Source organism: Vanessa atalanta, chromosome Z, assembly GCF_905147765.1.
Source record: "Vanessa atalanta chromosome Z, ilVanAtal1.2, whole genome shotgun sequence".
NCBI lineage: Eukaryota > Metazoa > Arthropoda > Insecta > Lepidoptera > Nymphalidae > Vanessa > Vanessa atalanta.
In genome coordinates, this window is record NC_061902.1 from 1135986 (window position 1) to 1151849 (window position 15864).

At 34.5% G+C, this 15864-nt stretch overlaps 1 protein-coding gene across 4 annotated transcripts in view; it reads right to left on the reverse strand.

Moving 5' to 3' along the window:
- Window positions 1–9298: 9298 nt before the first annotated feature.
- Window positions 9299–15864, reverse strand: part of LOC125076121 (homeobox protein araucan-like) — a 120612-nt gene continuing 114046 nt past the window's right edge. For 2 of the 4 annotated variants that reach the window (XM_047688092.1, XM_047688094.1), the window contains exons 5-6: window positions 11863–12451; window positions 9299–9716 (exon numbers count right to left, since the gene is read on the reverse strand). In XM_047688092.1, the coding sequence (XP_047544048.1) occupies window positions 9713–9716; window positions 11863–12451 (593 nt within the window). In that variant the 3' untranslated portion in view covers window positions 9299–9712. Of the gene's footprint in view, window positions 9717–11663; window positions 11775–11813; window positions 12452–15864 lie in introns of those variants that run through there. The other 2 variants (XM_047688093.1, XM_047688095.1) reach the window with 2 other exon arrangements.

Genomic DNA, 15864 nt, shown 5'->3' on the forward strand with positions numbered 1-15864 from the left:
ATTCCGTTGGAAATATTAATGAGACAAATCTTCGTCCTTCGAATAACGTGAGTGACAGGGGATGATTAAACATTGATCGGGCCTGGACATCGTGGTCACGATGACAGGAAATGGGACCCGAAAGGAAGAGTGGCTACTTTATACATATGAAACATTTTAAGTACATCGACAAATCATAAGAGCTGATGCGTGACGTCACTGATAAAAATATCGGCGAATTTATTTTAAGATCTAATCAAAATAAAATCACCAATTTTTTTACCATCCATATCCCTTTTTTCGTACTAAATACGTTTACATATCCTTATATATATCCGATAGATTGGAAACTTAGGTCATTGCTTGTCCGTTCTTGTTGGCACTTGCTTATCGTAGACTTATCTCTGGCAAAATTCTATATACAATGGTATAATATAGTTTTTTATAAGTCACAAATAAAAGAAACGTTGAATTTCACACAATTAGATAATCTTGAAGCGTTACTGAAACTTGTCCCGCTTGATAACATCCTATTCAAAATAAAGGAAGGCCTTTATTTATCGAATTGATTTTATCAAATTATCGCTGTTTAATAATTAGAATTTATTAAAAGTGCTATGAAAAGAATAATAAACACTGTCGTAAGTTTATTTATTAATTAAAATACACATTTAAACGGAAGATTGAGTTTCTTGCCGGTTCTTCTCGGTAGAATCTACATTCCGAACCGGTGGTAGCTTTACTTTAAATAGTTTGTTAAATGACGATTCAAAAGTGCTTGTAAAAGCCTACTTGGATCAAGTAGTTTTTGATTGGATTTGATTTGATTGAAGATTCAAAAAATCTATTAGTACCTTAACTACATGTTAACAATAAAGGATATCATTAAAAAAAAACCCTGTAAGCTTTTAAATATAATTTAACAGTACATAAAATTACCTACAAAAATATAATTCCAAATAAAATCAATAAAAAAATAATAATTCAAGGCTATAGATACGACATACACAAAAATAACTCAATTTATTAATGTCGGTTAACAATACACACGAAGTGGTCACTATCATAACATCCAATAAGTAGCCGAGACGGACGACCTTAGATCGATGGTAGCACGTCATGTCTCCTGTTATCTGCGATGTGTAAGCTGGAATCTGTTACTATCGAGATGATCACGATACTTGGACGCTCGGACGGTAATTTTTCACGCCTTTTTCGGATTCTGTAGAGGTAGCAGACGAATGTGTTTTTTTTTTATGCTTCCACTCTTCTTCTTACTGTTTGGATTTAAAGCGCTTTACAATAATTATAAGTTGATTTTGATGTGGCACTTCAAGCACTTTTAGAGTGAATTTTTTGAATTATCTGATAAAATATATATAGACGGATTATATCATGTTGAAGGTGTTCTTTTGACTATTTCATAAAAAGGTTAATGCTTATTTCATATATCTAACTTCTTTTATCTCCGATGTTTCAGGTTAGAGGATGATTTGGATGGATGGTTGGTTGGATGATATTTCACACGTTTTAAATTTAAAATACGGTTAATTGTTTATTTTTTTAATATGTCGGACAAATTTTTATGAAGCCATTCCGACGGTCTATACTGTAAATATAGATTAAGATCTAAGATGGCCCAGTGATTTTTTTTTCGTCTTCATTTTCTCCATGGTTGGTGTGTGTGTTTGTGTGTCTTTGTGTGTGTGGAAATCTTAGTTTGCCTTTGAGTTTTGAGTTTGAGTTTATTAACCTTCGTACTGTAATCAAAGCAAGCGCTTCGAAGTCTCTTTATCTGACACGGCTTCAATTCCGGCCAAGCAAATTTTCTTATGCTTAATATATCTTCATAGTATCGCGAATTAAGATAGAGATACGAATTACTTCAACGAATGAATGAATGAATGAATTCATCATATTATAAAATTAACTACAAATTCCTTGTAGGAAACGTTGATGTTTTATCGTAAAAAGTTTTTATATAAAAATAATATCAACTTCGTAAATATGAGCTTCGTGTAAACAGCGTGTATTAATAGTAGTTAATAACTAGCGTAATAGTAGCATGATGACTGCAATTTAAGTCTCATGGCTGGCAGCCCATTGATCAATGTTCACGTGCAAAGGTGACCACTGCACCTGACTTTTTGTCGTCCATCAAAATGGTTCGAGCTCGGGACATTAAACGCTTAATACTCAAATAAAAACAGTTTATTTTCAATCAAATGAAAAAAAAAGAAGTTGCTGTATAATTGATATGTGAACGAGTTATTCAAATATAGTACACTAATTTCCCGCGGCTTCAGCCGCGTGTTAGAGCGGAACAGGTAGGTATGTGTCCTTTTCTAAACCAGTGACAACGTGTCGGTACAATTGAATGATGATCGATTGAATATTTGAGACGTGAAAACGTAACAAACAGACAAATAAACAAAGTCACTTTCGCATTCAGTTTAGTTTGGACAAGAACCGTTTTGCTTAGTAGTCGTTATTAAGATAGTTTATTACTTGCAGATCAGACGTATAATCTATAATAGGCTAATTGTGAGCCGACATGGCTGAGTAGTTAAAGGCTTTGAAACGGTTACGATGGTTGCGGATTCAAGCACCAATGAAACTTCATGTGTTTAATTTCTGCTTATAATTCATCAGTGAAGAGAAACATCGCGAGGAAAACTGTATGTCTTGAAATTATAATGAAAATCAGTCAGTCAGATATGTATACACTAATTCTGAGAGCTCATTCCACACTGATGCAGTGCGCTGAAACAAGCTCCAAGCCTTATCAAAAAGAGAAGCTGTTAGTCAGTAATTAATAACTTCCAGAATATTACTGTACTTTACTAAGGTTGACAATTGAAGACAACATATGATAATAGATACTGTTTAAAAAATTTAAACATAAATCATCGACGATCCGTAAGCAAAACGAATCGTTTTGCAAATATATAAATCGAATCAAGGTTAAATAAATCAAGTCTGACATAATCACAGAACTATTTTTGTATTTTATGTCGGATTATGAAATCAAAGATATTCAGATTCGACACGAGCGCACCCTGGGGCGACAACTTGTAATAAATAAAGAGAAAGATCCATGCATACAGAAGTGTATTACGCCAAGTTGATTTATTAGGCAGAAAGGTGCAGCCTTCAGCCCCGAGCGAAATAGTTTTCGCGTCAGCAATTTTTATCCCTATCTAAAAAAAATCGACGTCCGTCCTTTCAATCGTCTGTTAGAAAGTAAACAATTACACGATTTTTATAGTTTATATACTAATAGTTAACGGACAGTACACATAACAAGTGTTTATATGACGTTTCAAAGATTAGACACATTTATACGTCACGTAAGTAATAAAAATAGCATTAGTATTTGTGTTTTAAAAAGTTATTCTGTACGCTAGTTTGTTTTTTTTTAATTTAATTTCGTTAAGATTATTTTAAATTATGATATATTAATTCAATCAGTTATAAGAAATTCCCGACGGATAACAAATACGTATATTTATTAGACCTTCGTTGGCTGTACGGCACATAATATGTAGAAGAATATATTTTTGGTCTATTGGTTCATAGAATCATGATTCTGTGCTAGAATACATTATAATAGACTCAGTAATATCAGCACAATTATAAATAAAACTTATCCTGAGTTATATACATTCTCTTTTTATATACTAGGAAATACTTAAAAATGGAAATAAAAAAACATAAGCATATTATAATAACAAAAAAAAAACGTTTATTTTAAAAAAAAGAATCGTCGGGAACTATTACTAGTGCTGTTCAAAGTGTGAAAAACTAAGGGTTCGTGATAAATGTGGGCGTATGAATAACATTTACCCGTCTTCGAAAATCTGGTACATATGATTAGAAGCCCTCAGGACGCAGGTGTATACCATCATAATAAATCTTAGTCGCCTAATTGTGAGTGTATTAGATCGATCGATCAGTTGCTTCTAAAATTATGACTCTTTAATTTTGTCGAGTAATTAAATATTGTCATGTTTTTATACCAAGTATTTTATTTATGGTTTGACAAACATTGAATATAATAAAATAGTATTAGGGCATTGACCTTGGATACTAACCACCGAATTAATCAATTAGTGAAATTACAATTACGAAGGATAGCTTAGTTTACGAGAGTCGAGCTAATGATTCTGCCGTGCATATAAAATGATCTATTTTTAATCTTTATTGCACTAAATATATAATTACAAAGGAATTCTAACAAATTAAACGTAGACATTAAAAAATAAAACAGTGCTTTTATTAGTAATCTATACAATCAAATCATAAGTAATAATCTCACACGCTTTTCGCATTGTAAATATTTTAACAGTAATTACTTAGGTATATTAATAATCTTCATATCTTATATTAACACATAACGATATGGCTTATCTAATGTATAACACGTTCCTATTTTAAGGAAATACTTGAAATTATTAAATTAATTAACCACATTATTAAAAGAAATACAAATTATAAAAAAAATCGCCGGGGCCCGTTCTAGTGCAGAGGCAATCATCTTAATTGATTGTTTATAAAACATAGATACCTGTTTAGACGGCAACTTCGTATAGTAATAATATTATGCTCTGAGGCAGGGATTTTGTTATATCTTTGGGACACTGCAACCCCTAAATCCTTAACTTTATCGAATCAACTCCTTCAGATTGACATAGTTTAAGACACTGTTGTAAGCAGATATCTTAATAATATTATAACCGCGATATTTGGGTAGATGGATGTTTGCAGCTCGACCAGAACAGCTAAACGGATCTGAATGATATTTGGCAAAAACATAGATTATAGTCAGGATATCACATAGGCTTTTTAGCTTCGAAAAATATACGCAACATCTCTCCCTGCCAGTGCGTAATGCTGCGAGCTAAACCGCCTCGTTGTTATTTATATTTTTGAATGAAACAAACGTATCCTGATCAAAACGCACTAAAGTGTTATATTTTTTTCTCAAATCAAACAGCGGCGTATAAATCTACTACTAATATAATATAAATGTTAAATACATTACACTGAAAAATAAGTAAATATTTAATTTCAATTAGATTTAATGCAACTTACAACTTCAGTGTTATTAATCGACTAGTTGTTGCTCGCGACTTCTGTAACACAGGCTACCTCTATGTCAAAATAAATTCCCATAGCAATTCTCAAAAACGGTATAATAAACGTTTAAGTTGAAGGCACCGAAAATTCTCCAAGAAGGTCAAATGCCACGGGCTGTTATTTTAGTATTAAGTGTCATTGTGAATTTAAAAAGAAATTACTGATTTTCTTGTCAAATAGTCCTGGTAGAAATCGCAATTATCATCAAAGCGTAAAGCCAATAAAGAATAGTTACTAGATTTGATAATTTTTATAATAAAATTGTAGTATAATCATATCAGATAAAATTTCAAACTTTTAATAGTATTGAATTACCTTATGGGTTTATAAATTATGACGCACAAACGATCATATAATTTAACCTCGAATACGCGGTTTACGGAAACTGACTCGAAGTTGGACCGCGGTCCCGCTAACTGGCCGTTTCTTGAGGTTAACCAGGATGAACCTTGAATATTTCAGTAATTTTCAAACGTAAAGTAAAGAGTTTTAGTTTTCTATTTACGAAATTAATTCGAAATGATTTACACGATCATTTCAGTATACTCGGCTAACTTAAACGCGTTTTTTATAGTTAAATCGAACTTATTTATTAATAGAATGAAGCTATAAGTTGATTTTTAAATTAAGAATTTAGAATTGCTTCAAAGGATTCGCTTTAGAATTAATAATTACCTTAAGAAAATTTTATATAAATTCATTTAGTGTTACCGAACTATTTATGATGAATATATAAATATAATATAAAAACAATAATTTATAGGAATTATAAAAGTACGTTTATCTTAATATAACGACGTATGAAATACAATATCCAATTACAAGTCCAATAATGTAACATTACGAATGCCGTCGCTTCGACACAAGCGAAACAAAAATTCTTTCTTAGTATACAGCGATACGTTTATCCAATCCTAAAAACTAACAAAACTATTAATTTGTTGTTAGAAAACTAATGAAACTTTGTTGGAATCGATGAGATAAAGTTAAAAATTGTAAGACTTATTTAAGCAGGCAAGTTACCATTTACCTTTAAAGGTTAAAAGGAATTTCTTGTCAACATTTTTGTTAATTAAATATAATTTACTAATAACAATTTAAACTGTCAGAAATCAACGAATACTAACTGCAAACCTTTTTAGCATCAATAGTAATTTATTTATTAAAGTACTGAGTAATACCCGAGTTTCTTTATTTCTCGGCGAAGATTAAAAATCGGCTGAATTTTATTAAACAAACGAATATCTTGTTCAAGGAATATATACACTTTGGAAACTTAACTTGGTGTTATAAATTGTTCTCTTTACTTTTCGTGTTTCAACAATTTTCCTCCAAATCCTTCTTTAGTACGTAGTCATGAGAACAGGCGTCTGAATTTCAATTTTCTATGTCATATTTTTTTATTTCTGTAGCTTAGTTTTGCGTCCATAGTCCCGGATGACTTTGGTTTGTACTTACGTAAACCATAATAGTTTTTTGAACAAATATAAATGTAATTATTCCATTTAATTTAACTGTGATTATTAAATAATCGCATTGAAACTATATGTAATATTATTTATTACGTATATTTAACAAAAGTGCATTAATTGCAGTTTTAACTAATAAAGACCGTATCATACGATTGTAGAAAGTTGGAACCAGGTGCGACATCTGGCGAGCCTCGCCGGAAACTTGTTACGACGACAAACTAACTCCGCAGTCAAACTATTCGTACTTGAGAAATAAATCACATGGCGCACAACTAAATATTCCGCCGTATGACACTACAACACCTCAGAATATACCAAAAACACAATTCTAAGATTAATTCAAATCAACGAGTAAATATAATAAGCTAATTAAGACCAGAACTAAAGCAAACAGTTTTATTATTGCAATCATCCGCAATGCTCATCTCGTTGATACCATAAAGGTAAACTATAAAATATTCGAATCGACCGCGCCATTTGATTGGTCCCGCAGATTATTAGCCGCTATTTGTGTTGTCAATGTTTATGACGATTTTATGAGTACTGGAGATTTTATTACGCATTCAATTGCTATTTAGGGATTTGATTAAGCATATCAATCATTGGTTTTGTTTGTTCGACTATCACTGCTTATTGCTTTCTGGACGGACATCGACGAATATTATTTGTTATGAGGGTTCAACGTTTGCTTGTCGTCCTTAAAAAGTAGGTAATCGTAATCTTTTTTTTTTCGTATCTTTTATCGTCTGAATGCTGTTCCGCTCTATACCATTTGTTTTATTTTAGTTATATTGTCCAGCGTCATATAAATACACATATATTGTATGTAATATTCAATAACAATTTCTCAAACGTAAATATTTATTTAGCTTTTTGATTACTTTTAATAATTTATGATATCTTTCAACATAGACGTCATTACTTATTATTAATTATAATGAAATTTTTAATATTTGTTTCAACTTCACCAAATTCAGAATTTAATTCAAAAACATTATCGATCCTCTAATAACCAACGGCAAGCGTGCATTAGTATCTACTTCAACAGTTTTACTATTAACGTTATCGACATGAGTAGAACGTTTGAACCGTTCTAACTAACCAACATAGCATTACTTTAACCAGTAAACGAGTTTATCCGATACACTACAATCGGCTGTTAATTTAAATTCCCTTAATTAAACCAAATTAACTGAACCGAATTCGGGGTTCCTTATTCGAGGCGCTCTTTAAAAAAGTGGTTCTTTTATTAACTCTTAAGTATTGTTTAGGAGTTAAGAGGCAAGGGAGCAACCCTCCCGGACTTTTACTGGCTCATTATCGACTTTTTTCTCATTTTGTTTGAACATTATTCAACATTGAAACTCCTTAAACTCTCCGCTCCTTTCCTTATCTTTGTTTTAAATCTTTATACTTAATAAAGAAAAGAATTACGTGACGTATTTGAAATTGTTTTTTTTTTTTTTCTCAAATTGTTTTTTTTTTTTTTAATTATTTAAAACACAAACTTCTTAGAGATATTATCAATAGTGCTTAAGTTCATGTTGAAAGTCTAATACCAAATGATTGATAAATGTTTAATAAAGGTTTAAGATACAGGTTATCGTGCGGTCGTTGGAAGGGTGAAATGAAATGAAATAATTTGAAATAAAGATTTAATTACAATCGTTACATAATTTTACTTATAATAATAATTAATAGGTACATATTCTATAAATATCTATATAGAACATTTAATATTAAGCGAATGTATTCGATTTTGGTCACGTTTAAAGTTTTCGATGAAATGCTGTTCGTTTAAGCCTCAATGTGTCGTGGTGACCAAATGTATTAATTGCGGAGATCAAATATTGCCCAAGTGTTTTATAATAAATATTTTATGTTTAGGAAACTTAAACGTAAGTGATAAACACCTGACTAATGCACCATTTGACATACACAGTTTAAAAATAATACTAAATAAAGTGACATAATTATTATAAAAACTATTTGAAAAAAAAAAAAAAAAATAACACAATCGCAACATTAATGATTATTTAAATATTAATGATAAGGATAATTCAAACACGATGAAACATAATAATAATAATTTTACAAATTTGTCGTTATTTCACAAGCTGATATATGTAAGTACTTCGATATTACGCGGAGGTAATTCTACTTCTTATCGTATTCGATGCGATCAAGTTGTTTCAAATGGACGCTTAGGTTACCAAAGTGATATAGAAGTTGAAAAATCATTTATCCACTGTATACAGATATATCGAAGTGATTGCGATCGTTTTCGTAAAATAAAATATATTCAGAATAAACCTATTTACATATACTTCTAATAATACTTTTAAACAATATTTATAAATCCGACGTATACGACGCGGGATGTGGAAAGAATAGTATTAATTACTTTGTACACTTGATGTGAAACTAAATAATATAGAAAATCTACACAGCTCCGTCTATTTACAATGACATTCACGATGAACAGATCGACTATAAATCGTCTTGTAAAATTAATATTACATCAAGTAAAATCGGGCGCGTAAAATAAGCTCAGAAATAAGCATTCGTATCGTTACAAATATAACTCTTTATTTGGAAGAACTCAGAAAACATTTTTAAATCCTTAATATTAACGTACTTGACAATTAAAATTAAACATAATGTACAATTCACTAAATCCAATGGCTAGTCAAGATACACACGTCATAGCGCGTTTCGTGTATTCGAATCATAAATAAATTGGATATTATTTTCAGAATATTCTTATGTCTATAAAAATACTGAGCAACCGTTTTTTTTTTTTTTTCAATACAATGATTTAATTTCTAAGGACAACCGTTATCTAGATCACAAGAAATTAAATTTTTAAGTACAAATCAACAAGTTACTTTATACATTACAATAATCTGTGCATTTTAATTTAGAAATTTGAAAATAATTATTCTACACGATAACCGAATTTTATGAAATTAATTTACATTGTAACGCGTCTCGTCTCTGTACGGACATGTCAACATTTCTAAATCGCTCGCTTCGTCGATCGTATAGGAAACACTGTGCCACTGTGACCATTTCAACAGGCCCTAGCCGAGGGCGGAGCAGCGACGCAGGTTTCACTCGGCTTACCTGCAACAATAAAAAAAAAACAATATTAAAATCCTTCGATCGATACAAATTTTCATAACGCTTCCGAACGGGACGAGATATGAACAGAAAGGGTCGCTTAAAAAGAATAGCGGTATTTAAATTACCAAAAAACAAGGTCCGTTCAGATTCGATTCTATCGCAGTGTCGCCGGAGCCCTCCGCCGCGTTCACACATAACGGCCGAAAAAAAACATCCCGAAGCAATCGAGACGAGGTGACGAAACGTTCAGTCTCATTATCTGAGAATTTATTAACGAATCGCTCGGACCGGAAAACCGAAATGTGAAAGAAATAAAAATTTGACCTCGCCCGCGGTCATCTAAACTTTGTATGGCGTCAATGAAAAAAGAAGTCGAACGGGTCGGCCGGACCCGCGCCTGAATGAAACGGCGAAGGACCCGAGGATCGAAAGATAAGAGGGAAGATTAGGGCGTCGTGGTAAAAAAAAATTAAAGCGGCTTTAATGTGGAGGTAGTGTTGTGAATGAAGAGAGCCCATTGAGCTCGCGCCCACGCACGACCGGCAACGTTATCTCGCTAAGGAGCTCGCTGCCGTGCGCCCGCGCCGACTCGACGCCGCCGCGAACAATACTCATTGTACATTCATAAATTAACGTTTTTTACCCTTAGAACAATTCCCGCTTTGTATTATTCAAATGGACTCTAGTGAATGGTATTAGACTTAGGTGTGCCCGGATTACAGACGAAATGATGATTTACCAACATATTTTTGATCGAGTCATGCATTACAATGCGTGTAATCTTCGAAACCGAGGCCCGATAAACACGATATTGATCGAATTTAATGTTTTGAGTTCGGATGCGAAACGTAATATTATAATTTAAATTACTTTATTGACTTGCGCAGGGAGGCTGCGGAGGGCATTGAGGATTTGATTTGGTATTAATATTACTTGCTTAAATAAAAACGATACAGGTATGTTATTTAAGTCAAAAACGAGGACCGTCGATTTCGGAGCATTCTTTTTGGCTCCTTTAAAAGAATGCCGCGATAAGGGGTTATTTTCGCGTCAAGGAATTCGCTTGGCAAAAAGGCGTGAAATCGAAAATAATACAAAAGATTATAGATGTGAATTTGTGAGTGTTCGGTCGATACAGAATTCCTGGCGATGCCTCCGTGTGCGGCGGCGTCGACGACGCGATTTATTGTAATGAGGCGAGGATTCTGCGGTGTGTTCTAAGAAATGCTTTGACGTCTCTTAGAAAAATGTCACTAGACGACCCTATCTCGACGCTCACCTCCGCACGATCGAAATCTGTGCATTCATGGTCACGAAACATAATAAAAGGTGTGTTTTAATTATCATACTACGTTTTATAATTTTATTTTTTAGTTTATTTAAAATTACTTATTTTAAACATAACTAATATTAATGACCTTGGTACCTCAACCGCTAGAGGTCAAAGTATTTTGTATGTAAATTTTTTTAAGTACAAGTTTATTATACTTGTACCTAACAAAGTTTGGATCAAAATCAAATATTTAATTTGCGTTATAAATTTAAATCAAATATAAATCACCTTTTTTTTATAAACTCAAAGTATCTATACTTATTAAGACGTACAATACATTTTGGTAACAGAGTTGTTCCTAACAGTACATTATTATAATATTCTTTCATGAAGAATGAATGAAGCATTTGATTGATGGCGGGCTATGAGATCCGATACAAACATTGCGCATCACGGAGACATGTAATTTGGGCAGGTCAGCAGCGTCCGTAGGTGTACGGTGCGCGCTGACACTGACAAATGACATAAGATTGCAATCTCTCCTCGCCGCCCTCGCTCCCTTCCGCCTCGACGCGCCTCCATTGTTTTCAATTACCGACATGACACTCAGCTCAAGTCTCTACTAAACCGCAACTCTGTTTATGGTCCTATCGATATCTTTACTACGATCGTCCATTTACGATTTCCCTCGTTTGCATATGAGCAGCGAGTTAGCTCGACAATTTGAATCAATCACCGGGTATCGTTTTAATAGCCTATGTTCTTTAAGATTCATAGTCTATCCCCTAACATGTTACTTATCAACTTTGATAAACTGTACGAGCTAAATACGAGTTTTAACGTTACGACTTTAGTAAGTGATCGTATATTTACCTTTTATAAAAGGGTTTGAAGGCAGCTGAGCCCTCGTTGTGATGTTGGTTGGGCTGGTGGTTATTAGCATGGTGGGGGTTGTGGTAGGGGTCACGCTGCGGTGACTGTTGGTGCCGTGGGAAGCAATATCCGGACCCACCACCACTGCCGAGCGGGTTTGCTACGCTGGGCACCTTCATGTTGGGTGGCGTCTGGGGTGGAGTGTCTGTTTGAACATCAGGAAAGGCAGCTGGGTGCACGCAAGGGTGCTGGCCTCCATACTGGGCACCAGGAAAGCCACCGTACCGGCCGTAAGAGCCACTAGCCGGACTGGCCGCCGCTGTCGCGGGTAAAGCGAATCCATTAGAACTGCCGTCGCCGGCTGTAGCTCGCTCAGGTCCAGGTCCATAACCGTGCTGCGGCCAGGGCTGAGCAGCGGGTGGTGGCGTTTTACAAGCTGCCGTATCTGCTAGTGACCATATCTTCGGCTTGGACGCCGGTATTGGCACTCCACAATCTGAAGTTCCTCGCTTTGATTCCTCCTTTATTCCATAACCGAGCAGCTGGCTGTGCATCCCCTGCAGTAACTCGTCGCCCTTCCTTTCCTCATCTGTAAAGATAATCGTGAGCTCATATCATAATCCGAAATCAAACAATACGCTTAAGTACAAAGCATCGACATCAGATTAGTCGCAATAGCCGATGCTATAACTAACGCAATACCAATAGAGAGAGCTTAAAATGCGTATTTCTCAAAATCGATACGGTCCGCATCGTATCCGACGTGACCGTTACACCGGGGACGTAAGTTTTCTCTCGTAAGATGCGGTATCTTCGGCATCCCTCTGGGTAAGTCGTGTGAAAATACGTTTGGCGTGCAGTGACCCATTCGTTAAGTGGTTATCCGATTAGCGAAGTGAAAATACCACTTTGGGGCGCGACTCCCCTGCCGCGGGCGATGCCGATCCCTTTCGTATTTAAGCCGAGCATTTATTTCGCATTTCCCGACTCCCCCGCGGCACCGCACTCGTCTCCGCGGAATGCGAGCTTCGACCCGCACAATTAATGGTCAACCTCACTTCTCGTCCTTTCTCTATACCCCCGTGGATGTTTTTGCATTACTTTTTACGCTGTCGATGGAAAATAAAGAAGCGATAAAACGTTAAAAATTTACGCCAGTTTCATAACCGTTACGAAATTAAGCCGAACATTATCCTTGATTTTAAAAAATTGTGTTATTGTACAATTACACAAAAATGTTTATTCAGCAAAATTTTATAAGGCTCTAAGTATTATCATAATACCATTTTCCGTTGTAAAGTGGCTTTTGGGGGCGCAGAGGGTTCGGAGCCTAATGAAATTCAGAGTCGTCGCGGGGGCGCGAGGCGCGACCGCTCGACTTCATTCGCTTTATTCCATTTAATGCTGACTGCTCCTAGCTTTTAAGAGGGGTTATCCGGCTTGCCCTTCACTAGGGATAAATAGGGATGCCACTGATACTCCGCACGAAGATATTTATCCGGCAAATTGTTTTAATTTTCATTGTATTAATCTAATAAAGGCCCACAACGGCGGGAGATAAGCGGGAATTGGATGATTTCGTAATGTATTATTCGCGCAATACGTTCGATGTGTTCATTAATTTAATTTCTATACAAATTATTAGGGTCGCTTATTTGCTTTAAATCTACGACGATGGAAGTTAGTTCATTTTGTTAACGTGATTTAAATTGAATCAAGCGAAACATAATTAGAAAAATATTTAACGAGAAAATATACGATAAATGTAGAGTTACGAACGTCACATGTCGATCGCTTGAACTCCGAGCAAAGAAAACAAAAGCACACGGTTCGTAAGTTTGGATTGCGCATTACGTATCAATTTCCATTATCCAATCGAACCGATACCCGAGTGTAACCTGCCCATCAATTTCAGATCCTACCTCACCCCAGTATGCAAACCACAACTCTCGAGGAACGTGGCGAACGCGTGGAAATCGTAGCGTGCACCGAGCTTTAGTCGAAGTGGTTTTTCCCTTTAGTCATCGAACCCGGGGGTGAGTGAGACATAATAAAAACTCGTCACAGCCGAGAGGGACGCTGAGACCTCCCTGCACTCGACTGCACTCCGAGCGAGGTCGCTGCAATTTATTGCTCCTCGAGCGACGTCCACAGAGTAACTACACACTTGTTTGCAGAGCCTACACGATTTCCATTAGCGCGCATCAGATTAATATTTCGTTTGCGACGCGTGCGTTCACGACGAAACTTAACATTCATAGCTGGGGACCGCTTCTATTCATGAGTGGCTTAGCCCGGGATAGTTTCGATGTTTGTTTGCCGACGACTTTCGGGGATCGCGTGTGAAAGCTTTTATATTTGCTTTGTTTGCTCCGACTTAAAATGATATATTACACGTCGCGAACATTGACATTTCGCTAAAAGAATGGTTAAGCGTGTCGGACGCTGCGTGTTATGGTTTGTTTGGTTAGGCGATGGGAAATGCAATAATATTGTCGGATTAAGATTAGGCGGATCGGGTTTGTGTTGCGTTTGGGTCATTACGCGAGATAAAATGTTTTCTTGATGAGCGTGGATAATCTTTCCTTCAAATAGATTTTTGTATTTCTTTTATTTTATTTACCACGTTATTATTATTTAATGTTGGTTATCGAATATTTTTTAGTTAAAGCTAATTCCACAAATCCAGGAGGATTTCAAATTCAAGATTATGAAATCGAAGGATTGGAAGTCATTTGATGGGTACTTTTGTCTTATGTTTATTAAAAAGAGTGAGTGGAACTCCTAACTTGTGGAAAGTTAAGTAGCCTCCAAGACTTGTTTTTCTTAGCGTTTATATTCCTTTTATAAACCGCACTTACTGATAGTGAACTACTCCGTGTAACTAGTTATTTTAGTAGTATAACGTTAGACTCATAACGCGTTTTAATAACCGAGGAGATCTATGTTAAAAAATGATTTAATTCTATTTATACAAGTCGTTTTATTTAGTAACTTTTCATCAACATCAGAAACAGTTAATATTACGCGAACATTGTGTGGAGTTTTTTTTTACATCACCGCCGGGAAGGCGTGGAAATTGCGGGACACGTGCCGCTACGCCACCGCGGGGCGCCCTTACCAAAGCATTTTTTTTTTCGATAAAATTTCATAAATTTCTCTGGAAGGGTTTATTGTTAAACTTTTATATAAATTGTTAATATTTTAAACGTATAAGTATTTATAGGAATAGTTTTTTGGAGTTATAGATGTTGTTTATATTTTTTTTTAAGTACTCATAATAAAATATTTATTTATTTAGTTATGAAATTAAAATCAAATATAAATAATTTTTTGAAGTTATAAAGCTAACAACCCTCTTACTGTATAAACATATATACAATTTCTAGGTAAGCTATGTTTTAGTGTTTAGAATTCTTAAATATAAATATAAATTCTAACAGTTGAATATCCATAACGTGTGAGAAACGTCGACTATATATTACGGTATTTATTGTAATATCTGTAGGCGTTATTAAGATTAACAAATGAATTCGTTTAACATTGCATTAATAAACTATTAACAGGTATAAGTGAACTGATGTTCATTTTTTATTTACACATACACTTTTATGAGATAAAAGTGTATATAATGAATACTGTTCATAAATAGAAATTTATTTGTAATTCTTATATTAATTTTGGTATACTAGAATTATTTTATTGACTGTGATTGGCTATATATATCAAAAAAGATACTCCAATTGCATATTCGATATTTAATTTTATTGTTTTTTAATTTTTATTTTTTTTTATTAGTTTTATATGATTGGTGCGTAGACGTCTAAAGATTTAAAGAATGGCTCTTCTAGTGAATGACACGTGTTAACGTTTCATTGACATCGACACTCCTGTTATTATATGATATTTTATGACCCCGAGCGGCGTTAGAGGCGGCGCGCGTACCGAGTGCACTTCTGTCCGAAGTGGTTTTCATTATACGACGTATGGCGATTGTTAGCC